At 40.8% G+C, this 14529-nt stretch overlaps 1 protein-coding gene across 1 annotated transcript in view; it reads left to right on the plus strand.

Annotated features, from left to right (window-relative positions):
* The first annotated feature begins 5776 nt into the window (after positions 1 to 5776).
* Positions 5777 to 14529, plus strand: part of atf6 (activating transcription factor 6) — a 34096-nt gene continuing 25343 nt past the window's right edge. Inside the window, exons 1-7 of the mRNA XM_061077728.1 lie at positions 5777 to 6016; positions 7070 to 7146; positions 7442 to 7520; positions 9105 to 9202; positions 9884 to 10007; positions 10210 to 10413; positions 12010 to 12155. Coding sequence (XP_060933711.1) covers positions 5917 to 6016; positions 7070 to 7146; positions 7442 to 7520; positions 9105 to 9202; positions 9884 to 10007; positions 10210 to 10413; positions 12010 to 12155 — 828 coding nt within the window. The 5' untranslated portion in view covers positions 5777 to 5916. The remainder of the gene's footprint in view (positions 6017 to 7069; positions 7147 to 7441; positions 7521 to 9104; positions 9203 to 9883; positions 10008 to 10209; positions 10414 to 12009; positions 12156 to 14529) is intronic.

Consider the following 14529-nt stretch of genomic DNA (forward strand, 5'->3'; position numbering starts at 1 on the left):
TTAATTTAATAGTCCCATTGCAACAGCAAGGCAACAAAGGGTGTTATATAAAATAAGAAAGGCACATGGGGAATAAAAAATAGATTAGGAATAAGAGTGATAAGGGATTATTTCATGCAGGCTGATAAAAGGCAGATATAGGAAAAGCCTTCAGCATTGATTTAAAAGATCTAAGAGCTGCAGCAGACCTGCTTTTCAAAGCTTGTTTCCCGAATAAAAAGCAAACATCAGCAGCCAGTAAGTCAATAAGGAAATGTTAACAACATATTAGTGATGAGGGCACATCGCTTCCAATTTAGATGGAGGATGAATGCACCACCGCGATGCAAGCCCTTTATTTGTTTGTTTGTTTGTTTCTCTGTTGAGCAGAAAGGTTGTGTATCATTCACAGCCACACTCTTTTCATGCCGTTTTAAACATATGCATTTTTGAGGGGGTAAAGTCAACAACAACAACAACATTCCTTCTTCTAATTGTTAATCTGCAGTGTTATTATCTTTCATTGAATATCTAATTGAGTGTTATTTAAATTGTGTCACATCTATCAACACATTAGTGAGGAGGGCACACGGCTGACTGAATGGATTTGAATACAGCATGGAAGCATTTTATTTGTGTATTTATTTCTGCTTTGAGCACACAGGCATGCAGTTTACACACATGTGCATCATTCACACCCACACATTTTTTTGGATGCATGATACTATAATACTTAAAAATGAGAACAATGCAATCCACCTGAAAACTATCCATGTTAATCTGCATTGTTATCGGTTTTAATTATATCTCTAAATGTGCTCATACAAGATTGTGTTAAATATATCAACACATTAGTGATGAGGGTGTTGCTTACACTTTAGATGTGAAACACCACAATGTAAGCTTTTTGTTAGTTTGTTTTTGAGCACACATGTAGTCCTGCAGCTTTTTCTATTTTTATTTTGCAGCTTTTCTTGCTAAATACCCCTTCCTGCGAATTATCCATGCTAATCTGCTTTAATACACATGTCTTTAATTAAATATCTAATGGAGTGTCGCTTGCATCCTGTTACATTTGTTCGAGTAACCGCAGAGCTCTGTTTCGAATCTCCTGAGGGGGATCTTTTTACCCCATGTGTTTACCTACTGCTGCAGAGAGGGAGGCCTGGTCTGGGTACCCCCCGGAGCCCCCCCACACCCCTGCTCGCAGTGCGGGGTCATGCAGGGGTGAGGCTCCCGGTACCTCGGAAGGTTATTCAGGAGTCACGCCGCACTGTGGCATTCACAGCGGTGCTCTGCGCAGCGGCCAGACGCTCCGTCAACGCCGGGTCCACCGCCGCTGCTGCTGCCGCTGACCACTCAGCAGACCCCCCCCCTCCAAATCTGGGGCTGCAGCTCTAATGGGGGGGGGGGGGGGACCCCTGGCTCCACCGTCCTTGTAACAGCGACCCATAAAAGAGCACAGGAGGATGCTAACCAAGATGAATGGGCTTTTTTTCCCTCTCGGCTCATTCTACACTAATCAGAGCTTTTCATTTGTTCTGGCCGCGCGCCAGCCCCTCCACCGCAGCCTCCATTAGGGCCACGATAACGTATAAATTCATTAAAGTCAAAGAGGGGGACATTAAAATGGTCATTTGTCACATCTCTCTTTGTGTGTCCCTAATGGTGGCACATGGTTCAAGGCATTGAGATGATTTTGGTAGGGGGCTCTCTTTCCACCCCCCTCCTCCTTCCTCCTCAGAGCATTAGGAGAGGAACGTGGGAACTGGGGAGGACATGTGTTTTTCTATTTTTTATTAATATTACAAATTCAACTTTTAGCTGTTTGTTGTTCACTTCTCTTTAAGTCTTGCTGAAAATACATGCACGCCACCAGAGATCTTTCATATCCAAAAATAAAGTGGAATCTTGCACTTATTTTAAGCCCCTCAATTATAGATTTTTTTGGCATCTAATAGTTCATTTCATTTATTTTCCTAATTACAGCAAAAAAATTGTTTTCGTTGCTATCCAAATCCATCCGTCAACTTCAGAGCCCCCCACCCTCCAACACACACACACACACACACACACACACACACACACACACACACACACACACACACACAAACTCACAGTCAATGAAGCAACCCTTTGCACTAATCCCTTTGTATTCACATGCAGGACCATTCCCACCAAACAATGTCCCAAAGTCTAATCCTAAACCAAGCTCGACAAACCTGGGCCACCTGCTTACATGTCCCAGTGCAGCCAAAAACACCAAACACAAACTAAGTCACACTGGAACCCGACGGCTGCAGAACGTAAACAATAATGCATGAGTCGAAGCACACGTGCATCCAACACCTAAAACATGTTTGTTTTTTACTCTCTCTTTTCTCCTTCTCTCTGTTTTTGGCCCCTGTCCTCTTATTTCTCTGCGTCCGTCCCTCTCTGGCTTCGGGACGGAGGTCTCTGGCTGCGTCGTCATGGGAGATGGCTCTCTCCATCTGCCTCCACTGTCATTAGCTCATCTCCATCAGGCTTTATCAGAGGGAACCCTACGCCTCGCCTCACCCTCCCTCCTGGACCCTCTTCACCATTCTGACAACCCCTGCCCCCCTGCTCCATACATAAGTCTGAGATGATAAGTGTTCTCCCTCTTTGTGTCGGCCCGGGATAAGACAATGCCACACAGCACTACAGAACATCATCCATCTCATAGGTCATCAATCTGGGACACAAAAGATGAAATGTAGCTCGAACTCCCTTTCGCTAAAAGGGGGTTTCTCTTTGCTCAGAAGGAGCTCGTCCTCCACCTCCTTTTCACTGACAACGGATTTTTCTCTGTTGTGGCCACGTGGGACGAAAATACCTCAAATTATTTTAAGCATTTCTTAACGACACCATTCAATATAAATGATGCCAATGATTGCAGCAGCCAGTGTCCAGACATCATTTCAACATCTACAGTGAGAAATCCACTCGTGTGTCTTTGTCTTTTCGTTGTGCAAGCCTAATTGCACACAGTCTGTCAACCACCAAGTAGCCTTTTTTAATTCGAATTTACTTGGTTGTAACTAAAAGCACTGTGTCACATGAATACCATCAGGTACCCTTTTGTTTCTCCTGATCTCTCCCTAATTGGGTTTACATTGTCTGATCAATGGCGTGGGGCTTCTTGCCTTTGTTCATTGTTTGTGATAGCATTGTTTTGGTTTGGGTTCTCCATTTCATTTACGTATTTTACTGTAACAACCTATTTATAACAAGATAACTAAGGTTAACATTTTCATCAAGGCCAAGAACCAAATCTTTAGACACATAACTTGATCAGTTTTTGGTAGAAATGGTGATGGCTAACATGCATGGCACTTTTATGACGGTATGTCCATCAATCAGTTAAGTCATTATCGATTCTTATTCATCACCTCCACCAAGGATGTTGTGTTTTCACCCCCGCCCATTTGTTTGTTGGTTGGTTTATCTATTAGTATAGTAAAGTAACACAAAAACAACTAAGAGCTGTTCTATAAAGCAGGATTTGCAATTAGCGGGGTAACTTCAGGTTGAATTCTGAGTTTTTAGTTCTATGAAGCTTGTTCACTTCTTATCAGTATAAATCACCATGGTAACTTATGCTGAACAGCTAACCTGCTCTAGAGTAAGTTGGGGATGGATCAACCCGTATAAAAGCACCGCCCATTAACCAGTCGATTCCTTTAAAACATGATAGAGTTAGGTGTGTTGATTGTTATACGTTCTCCGAGGAAGTAAAATCGGGGTCCGATCAAGATCACATGTTTGCCCTTTTTTCTAACATTGTTAACGTCGTTTTTCAAAGGTTTCACTCTTTTCCCCGGGAATAATCTATCGATCTTGATGGAGAAAATAATTCCACATTTAGGAAACTGAACCCTAACCCTGTTTGTTTGTTTGTGTGTTTGTTTGTTTGTTTGTAAGCAGGATCACACAAAATCAACTGAACTGATTTCACGGAGACTTGGTGGAAGGATGTGGTATGGCTCGGGGTAACATCAGTTTGGAATGGATCCAGACAAGCAGGGGGATCAAGGAATTATTTTGCCTCTTTCTTTAACATTGCAAGATAGATCGTTGGCTATGGCAGGTATTTGCGCTCTCCAAGTGCCCACAGTTTATTTGGCCGTATAGACAATAACTGTTGGATGAAGAGGCAGGATTTGTGTGGACTGTTACTTGGCTCTGGAGTATGATAAGAGGTGTCAATCAAAGAATTATAGCAATAGTCCAAAAATACTGTGACAATTTCTATGCATTATTTCAAAATCATCATGTTATGACAATTTGTAAATATCATGATCATGTCAAGTCTCTTATTACCCAAGGATTTAAATTTCAGGATGAGACGCTCATGAATGGTCTGGCTGGTTTTCAGATAACAAGAATATTGACAGATCTTTAACATGGACAATAGAAACCTGACCAAAGCCCCCAAATCCATTTCACGCAAATGTCTGGTTAAAACCAATCTGCCTTCATATCGGGTCAACCTGTTAATCTGCTGTCCGTGCCTGTGTCCAAATGGGCTTTACACACAATCAATATGATGAGCCCTGATCTGTTCACAGACAGAAGACATCATCCAGGCCATTACCACCCCACTCCAATCTGAGATGCTTGCATTATCATTACCATCAGGACACACATCTTATATTTTTCAGCTCTGTGGAGACTGTTTGACACTTTGACTTTGAGGCAAGGCAACCTCTTACTCCACAAAAGTGCACAGACACACTGTCATGCTGGGAATGGAGAGCATGCACTGCACTGACCAGTGATTCATGAAATCAGATTGCTTACATTAGTTGATTGGGTTTTATGTTACAGGTGGATTGCAGACTTCTGGCAGATGGTTGACCCCTGTTAGTCTTTGCCATGCTTTAATAAGTTAAAACAGACCGGGGGTTTGTTCTTTTAGAAGAGAGCTAAACCAATCCAGCAGGGAATCAACTAGACCACCTCAGGTTAATCTCTCCACGACCTGAAATGTCCATGAAGGATTAGGCCCAGTGTACACCTGCTACTAACTTTTAGCACATAATGTCACCACTGTTAGGTTTAGGCCCCACGAATGACCTGTGCGTGTGCACTTTTTTTTGTTTCCTCTTTTGGACCTAATCCAGCATAAATACCAAACTAGTAGACATCATGGGGTCCAAAGCCTGGTCGTGAAAAAACAAAGTACAATTTCTGAGGTCCTGGTTAAGGTCAGGGGTAAGATGTGAATTGGTCATGGTTAGGGTCACAGATTAAGTTTAGGTTAGGCTGTCCACAATGAATGGAATCATGCAAAGTAAAGTTTGGGTTAGAATTAGTTTATGATTAGAATTAGGTTAGTTTCAGGCATTTAGTTGTGATGATTAAGGTAAGGTTAAGGGGCTACGGAATACATTATGTCATTGAGTGTCCCCACAACTATTGAGAGACAAGTGTGTGTGTGTGTGTGTGTGTGTGTGTGTGTGTGTGTGTTATGTACTTATATCTTTGTGATGACCATATTTTATGCAAGGACCCTACAAAGTGAGGACATGTTTGGAGGGTTAGGGAGAGAAAGCCTTTAAGTACAAGTTAAGAACACAAAACAAGAATCTAAACTTCAAAGGAAGAACTCATTGTCGTCACCATTCACTTTCAACAGAGAGGAACTCAACAGCACAGTCTCTGACCATGAATGCGGTACTATCACGCCACCTGGCGGTCTGGTGGAGCAGCACCGTCAGTAGAGTCAGCTGTTCTGCTTTGCCCACGTTGGTCCCTCGGCGGCACCCGTAGATTTATGCTAAAGTCAGACGTGTATCTTCGCGTCAAGCGGAAGTCGAGCAGCAAAACAGTTGAAACATGAACACACGTCTGAACCGTCGCTCGGTGGGAACTTGTCACAGCGGGATTATTCACTGATGAATTTAAACGAGGATGTCGTCCGCCTTCACGTTACACTTGGAGGAGCAGCAGCAGAGTCCAGGGATGGACGGTGAGACCGGACTCATGTCCATCGACCAGGGAGGAGAGTGGGGTAAGAGACGGTTTACTACACCGACCACAAGACACATACAGGAAGTCCAGTTTAACGAATGCAGCTGCGTTTTATTATTATTATTATTAATTATGTTTTTAATTTACATTTGTCTCAATGCTGCTGCTTACAAAACCACTTCAGCCTGAGGTGGAGGTAGAAGGGGGGGTTTCCATCACATGCTACAAGTCAGTTAGCATTAGCTAGCTAATGATGTAACACTGTGTAACATGTCAATAATCACGTCTCAGCTGGGGGACACCTGCATGTTCCCACCGTGTTTACTCTTTGCTGCTTAATATGAATAATTGAATATGTTCAAGAAGAAGCTGGAACTTAAAACGATGAAACAAAAACAATAACTTTTGGTCTGGGTATCCTCTATGTTGCTATCCTTGCTCTTTAATATGTATGTTTCCTCAAGTTTTTTTCTTTTGTTGTTGTATCATTACTTGTATGTGTTATTGTCTATTTTTTTTTACTATTTACCATACATGTTTGTATTGGTTAATGACAGAATCGGAAATACAATGACAAAGCTCCTAGAGTACATATCACACCATGGTGGTTTGGTTTCCGCTTTATGTTTCACAATTTACTCTTCTCATGGAAACCTGGGATCAGAGAATCATGTTGTTTAAAAATCCAACAATTCAGGATTAAAACAAATGCAGGATTAATGGTTTTAGGACAGCAGGAGGAGAGGCTCAGTTTAAAAAGAGATTAAACACGTACCTTTATTGACTGGCTTTTTTATATTTTATGTTGTTTTATTTTATTGTTTTAAAGTAGTTTTTTTCATGTTCTGTTTTATTACATTGCTGAGTATAATCTGGTTGTCATATGGTCATTAGCAATACTATTTCATTTTGTGAAGCACCTTGTGACTCTGGTTTTTGAATATAAAAACCAGAGTTGAATATAATCATTGTTATTATTACATAGTTACATGTAAGGCTCCAACTAACGATCAGTAGCTTTTTCTTGTAACACTACGTTTGTCTCTTGATTATACTCTGACTCATGTATGTCCTATGTGTCGTCACCACACAGACATAAGCCTGTTCGATGAGCTTGACAACCTGGAAGATGCAGTCGACCTGCTTGAGGCCTTGCAGAACCCTGGCTATGTGAGTAACACTTCCTCTCAGTATGCAAACTTTAATCATGGAATGTGGTCTCGCATGAAATGTGGCCAACAGGAAATGTGCTAGTTCACACAATGATGCAGTGTGAATGTCAGACAATTTCCGTTGGCAGTAACAGGCGTTTTATTGACTGCTTCTTAAACACTTGACTGTCAACTCACTTAAAAATGAAGTCAGTAATTACATTTCTATTGTTTATGCTATTAATTAATAAGATGTTTCACATTTGCATGCTGATACGATTCACTGGTTAAGAATTGTGTGTTTGGTTTCTCAGGCCAACGAGGCTCCAGATCTGGACTTTGATATTGATATACCTCTGTGGAATCAAGTGGACACATACAGCATCTACACAGGTACAGCAAAACATGTGCTAATCGAGGCAGAAGTAAAAAAGTCTGATGTATAAATTAGGGATCGGGGGAAAAATTGATTCAGTTACAAATCGCGATTCTTGTGAATGACGATTTTAAATCGATATGCTGCCTCCCAAATCGATTTTTTTTTTTTTTTTTTTTTAAAAACATATTTATTGGTTTATACCGGGGGGGATATATTGGGGGAGCAACATCACCCCAGAGCATGTTGACCAGCTCTTGTTTTTGCACAAGAATCTAAACATACCCAAGCACTAGCTTTGCATCGGCTACATGCAAACAACAATAGCATACTTTTTGTTTATTTCAAAGTTTATATTTTAATTAAACTTTTATTCATTCTATTTAATTTACCTTTTATTTATTGTTTAAAAGTAGCCTCAGTGGCATACATTTCTTAATCTGTCAGTTTGTGTGCAGTTGACAGGGGCTATACAATAATAGGGCACATTTTTATTTATTTTCTCTATTGGCTGCCCGGCAGTCATTAAGTTAATGTTAATATTTGAAATAAAACTGGTAAAGCTCTAAGTGAATTTGACTGTGTTGTATTTGAAGGAATGATTCAACATTTTTCCATGGTCCAGTATTTAAAAAAAATAAATAACCAAAAGAAATCCCAGGTAATTGTAATATCGAATCGCAATACTTACAGAATTGCAATACCCACAGAAATCGCAATACATATCGTATCGCCACCTAAGTATCGTGATAGTATAGTATCGTATCGGGAGGTCCCTGCCGATTCCCGTCCCTAGTACATGATGGAACCTGTGTGTGCTTTTGCACTGTGATCAAATTGTGGCAAGTTGATTATAATGATTTTCAATAGTCACTCCCCACCAGTCATAATATTGTGTGATGGTGTAGTGGTACTATAAATCTTTCAAAACGATACTGATATCCTCTATTACAAAACATTGTCATAAACATGAATGAAGTTCTCAATATGATTTGGAAAGAGAAATCCTGATACCTGCAGCGTAATATAAGCAATATGATCACTTAATTATAATAGAAAAACACAACAAAGCATTTGCATTTGTTAAAGTCAGATTGCGGATAAACTGTCAATAACTAAACATTTTAAGTAAGTTTCCTAATTTGTGTGTTTTGATTCTTTGTCTGATAGTAAACATTTGTATAATATGTGATGCAGATGAAAAATGATGCAATGTCTGACTGTTTTATGCAAGACGCAAACTGGCTTGGAAATGTAATATCACTTACCACAAACCCTGGTGTAGCTCATTCAGTAGGTGTAACTCCTCTGGAAACTATGGTTTATGCTGATTTAGAGAGGGAACTATGTAGGCTGTTTGTTTTTTAAGATAAGATTTACTTTATTGAATTACGGCAGCCATAGTTTGTGGACACAGTTATGTGAGATATTGACATCATCAAGGTTTTAACATGAGGTGTAATATTTCACATTATATAGATGAATAATATCTACTTAATGTGTGTGATTAACCAGTGATCGTTAACACACATCCCGTACTCATAACCCTTCATATATGGCACGTCATCTCTGTGTGTGTGTGTTTGTCGTTGTGTATCCAGATGGCGAGGTGAGTTTGGAGTCTCTGTCACCTGCCCACACTCTGAGCTCTGTCCCCTCTCCTTCCTCTGTGGAGGCTCTGTCCCCCTACTCCCTACAGGTAAGTGTCACTGTCCTCAGCTCTTTGTCCTCCTGAGGATTCAGCATTTGACTTTCATTTCCAATGCAAATTTTTACCTTTGTTAGTGCTCTTTATTTTGTTAATATTTAAATATATGTCCATGTTCGTGCATGGATAGGACAAATGAAATCCTCACCCAGATGGTGTTTGAACATTGACAGCTGCTCTACACACATACACACACAGACACACACACACACACACAAGTATTAATAAAAGCCTTAAACACCTTGTCAAACTGATAATATGCTGTCGATCTGAGCTGTGTCCTGCCCCCTCATTAGATAAAAGGCGCTGACAACTTCAGCGACATTAGCATAATTTAGCGGGCAGATGTTTTCACAATGTGTCAGAACAAGGACGTGGGTTACATCTCTTTCTGACCCCAACACAGTCTGCACACGTATGTCTGCTCACTGAATCACCCTGTCTGGATCCAAGGACACGTTTGTCTCCTGGAGTCTTTGAATATTAACAAGGACACTTCATCAGCCATATCTGGTCAGATGTCTTTACATGTTTTAGATAGAGTATGACTTGTTTAGTAAGGATTATTTGTATCTTAGATGCATTTTCAGTGTCACTATAACCACTGCTTCCCCTTTAGCACATTGCTGATATTTAGTCACAGGATCTAAGTCTCTCTGCCTCTCTGTCCAGGATGAGGCCCTGTCGCTACAGTCGCAACACTCTCCTGTCTCAGTCTGCTCAGAGTCCAGTGGATTTTATGAAAACCCTACCCCAGCCAAGACAGCTCCAAAGAGGACCAGTCAGACCCCACGAGGTGAGGCAGTCCTTGCATCTGCTTATTTGCTCTTTTAGTCGTCGTCTACATTTGAACTCTTTGTCCTAAACCAGGCAGGACTACAAGAAACATTCTGTTATGGAAGCAAACTTCTTCAGCCTTTCCTTGTACTTACATAAATTCCCTTTTCTTATCTCACGCCTGCCAATTCCCCCCCCCCACACACACGCACACACATCAGCCAAGCCAGCTCAGTCCATCAAGAGGCCGATTAAGATCGGACCAAAAGTTTCCATCCAGCCGAGGCCGCTGATCACAGCTGTGCCGCTCGCTCAGGCAGGAGCTTCCCTGCAGACCAAGACGATCATCATCCAGCCCCTGCAGACCACTGTGCTGCCTGTGGTCAAACCAGTTCCAGTCAACATCCAGCCAGCGCCCCCTCCAGGTCAGAGGTCTCACTGCAACACATTGAAACACATTAGGAAACGTTTTCTCAGATATTGGGATCTCTGGACATATTAGCAAGCAACATGATGATGTTATTCACTAAGAATATTTTGTAATTTGTATGATATAGAATCAATAATGTTTATTGTTTGTGATGTATTTGTCTTTTTCACTGAAATCATTTACTTTGTTGTGTCTTGGCCAGCAGAGGGTGCTCTAACCTAATATTTTGCTCACTGGTCAGCTTTATACTCTATGGTCAAATTGTATTCAGATGTTAAATGTTTGCCTTTTTAAAACCAAAATATGCCTACATTTTGAATGTTTTTGAGAAAAGTCCATCATTGATATATTCATATTATCAAGAAAATGTTTCATAATCCACAGGTAAACCAGAGACTACTTATCAGCTGGTGTGTGTATTTGCATTTCATCTTGCCTGGTTTACCAATCTGGTCCCCTGTGTGTTACATCAACAGTACCCAGGCCAATATAAATACTTATCTCATTGCTTGGGACCCAATTGAGTGGAGCATCTAAACTCTCATGACATGAATTTTGAACTTGGCTCTCTTGTCTGCCTGGTAATGGTCAAGATGGCTAAGGCCAAGTCATCCAAGTTTAGGACCCCAGATGGAAGGGAAGTCAGGCCTGCTCAGTGTAACAGGATTCATTGGTTTAAGATGGTCTTGCAGCTGATGATTGAGATCAATGCTTCAGGGAGATGAAGCATTCAAAGAAATCAAAGATGTTAACAGATGAGTTCATATTTTATAGAGTTTGACCTCGGTAGTTGTGTGTTTCCGGGGAACAAACAGGCTGACTGGTTTTCTCAAAGCTTTTAATTTCTTTTGACTTTCAGCCTCTTGAATTCTTCTTACAGACCTTGAGCACAAGACATAACGCTGGCACCACTCACGTTCATTAGCAGGCCTGGGTAATACTTCTGCACTATTAGAACTGACAGACTCGCTTAGCGTTAGAGGTGAAGCTTGCTGGGTCGGTTCTGAGGAATGGTTCCTGGCACAGTCTCACTGGGAGGTGTCGGCTAAATAGCGGGAGGCTCCTACACCAACAGCACATTTAGTAACACAGACAATATTGTTTTTTCTTGTTGAGGTTTGGGCTAGTTTCTGTCAGACCTTGTTTTTTTTTTTTTAAATGTGTGCACATGTGCATGTTTATGTGCGTTCATGCACGTATAACTCCCGAACAGCTCTCAGTTAGGAATGTGGAAGTTAAGGACCACAGGTCAAGATGGTAAACATCCTCTCCATCTGTACTTTAAACTCAGAAAGTGTCTTTAAAGGGGTCAACACAGGTCATCAGATGTGATGGGCGTTCAAGGAGCTCAAAGTGCCATCTGCAGCTGGAAGCTCCTCAAACACCACACTGATAGATTTTACAGCTTTTATAAAATATTAGCATTAATGTTTATGTTATTGTAACATATGTTGGGTAAGAAGATACACACAAACACATAATCACAGTCGTTGTTAAACAGTGTTAATTATAGAGTAGATGTATGATTATAGTATAGCTAGGTAAGCTAACCCCATGTAATTTAAGTGTCTATGTGTAATGCTTCTCTCAGGTCGTCCTATAGTGCTGTCTCAGCCAAGCCAAGTGCTACACATCCAGGCGCCACAGGCCGTCACAAGCAATGTGGTCGCCATGCCAACGCTCAGCCAGGACAGGCCTGTCTCCGTCACAGTCCGAACCTCTTCCTCAGATGATGATGTGAGTCAGTTATGTTTTCCTACCTACTAGTCCGCACATAGTCCAGGAGCACTGAGATATTAACAGCAAGCGTGTTCCCATCCACCTGTTTCTGTGGGGAAAAAACAGACCAGAGACGATCATGACATTTGTACCTCTTAATCTTTGCATTAACACAATGATTTTCATTTTCTGTATTCATGAGAAGTAATTTGAAAGATTTGGGCATAACGTTATAAAAGTACAAAAAAAATACTTTTTTATTTTATTCTCATCATCCCTTATTTTTGATCGGCTGACAACTCGAGTGGTATTATGAAACACAAGAGTTTGAAATGCTATAACTGGGGTAAATGGGTGAAAAATCATGTTTACAATTCTTGCTTTGTATGTTTATATCTTAAAAAACGTAAAATGCAAATTGATCTGGGGTCTCAGGCCACTTGTTTTACATTGACCATTTAGAACCAACATGGCCTTTAGTGGACCTGTGTTTCTATAGTTACAAAATGTCAGGTCATTTCCTGTGACATCAAGACAGTGGAATTAAAGACTGGTTCATACAGTGTTATAATAAGAGGCATCATGGACACCTGAATATCCAAACCAACTGGGGGACCACAGTGTTTTACATGGATGTCAAACAGTGTCTGTGTGTATCAAAACAGCAGTGGTAGTCCTGTGCTCAGGGGAAGAGTTTCTCAATCTCCTCTTCTGAAGGTCATACTGCATCTTCACAGGAATAATGTGCACTTTCAGTAGTGGTGTTTATGCGTGTGTGGACATGCAAGGACTTGCTTGTGTGCGCTTCCATGTAGCTGCATGCTTATAAGATTTTATGTGTATATGTTTGGCTCCACACTGTGAACCTAAAGATAGATAAACAGATAAACTGTATAGAAAATTAATCGATGGATGTGTACTGTTATGTTGTGATGCCAAACTTAATGTTGAAATTAATGATTTTCACTCGATAACTGAAAGATCCTTCATCAGAAATGTAATAAAGAACAATAGCATGTTCTATTGTGTCATTCCAAGTGTTAAACATCCCAAACTATTATTTTTGAGAGTAAAGTCAGACAATACAGTCATGGAGCCACAGAACAGTCTGTGGATGATCATACCTGAGGGGTTTCATTGGAAACATAGACATGTGATGTAATTGTAGTTCAGACAGTTCCACTGAAGGACATGACTCTGTGTGGGTGACAAAGATCCGTCCGTGTGTTGCTTTCAGGGGTGACGTCAGGACAGCTGCAGTGCACAGAACACACACACACACACACACACATACTAACCATCATTAGTTCTCCTCTTCACACACTCCTTTTTCATAGCTCTGCAAAATGACAGCGCAGGAAGGCACAGAGCTTTGAAAGAAACTTGTAAGGTACTGTTGAGTGCTGCAGGGACTGTACCAGAGATTTAAAAGTTAAAAAAGAAATCTATATTATAGTTTTTTTTGTTTTATAGTTAAAACTTGTGGTCTCTCAAGAATAGCTCCCCATCTTTTGTCCGTGCTGTTTTATTTAGAGTGGGAGAGTCATATTCTTTCAAAGGACTGAGGCTGTTGTTTTTGTTCAGATTTTCTGCAAAATCTCTTAGCCCAGTCCGAGCTGTCTGCCTCCGTCGTGCAAACTGGGAGATGCCGAGACTTTCAGCGGCTTCAGTGTTGTTTCAGGCTTTGGTCTCCAGCGCAACAGTGCCTGATGGCTTGCTCTTGTCTGACCTTTAGCGAGTTGAGAAACATGTTCTCACTCCGTCTTCTGTTTGTCTTGTTTTATTTTTGTGAACAGGACTTCCACATTCACACCGTATTTACTTTTGCTGTCCAGCTCACACTGGTGTGGGAGAGAAGTTGCACAAATGCACCATTGGACTTAAAGTGGGTTGATGAAATGTCTCTTTAACTGTGGTGACACTGGGATGACCGCAGAAAGTAGAGCTATTTTTCACTTATTATCATCTTTCATGAATGATCACTGTTTCATTCCTCATTTACATGAGAAACATAAATCATAAGCTAATGTCAGAATGCTCTGTTTTACCAGGCTGCTTCATTTGTCTTGACATTAACAATGTTTTCCATCAAGGGTTTTTTAAATGAGAAACTCAACTACAGTTTTACAAGTGGTTATTGTTTTGTGAGTGTCTATGTTGACCACCCGAATAAAGAGTAGCGAGGAACTTGTTCAATTATCATTTGGCACAATGGAGTCTTGAGAACTTTTCATGCCAGACATGAACAGAAATTTCAGGGAATTCCAAACCCCAGAAGCCAAACATATTTGCCTCTCATTCAATTGTAAAGCCAACCACGTCAATAAAGTTTACAATAGGTGATTAAAATGGGATGGGCTGTACACAATAATTGAGAGGGGGATTTGTTTTT

Source organism: Limanda limanda, chromosome 9 (genome assembly GCF_963576545.1).
Source record: "Limanda limanda chromosome 9, fLimLim1.1, whole genome shotgun sequence".
Classification (NCBI taxonomy): Eukaryota; Metazoa; Chordata; class Actinopteri; order Pleuronectiformes; family Pleuronectidae; genus Limanda; species Limanda limanda.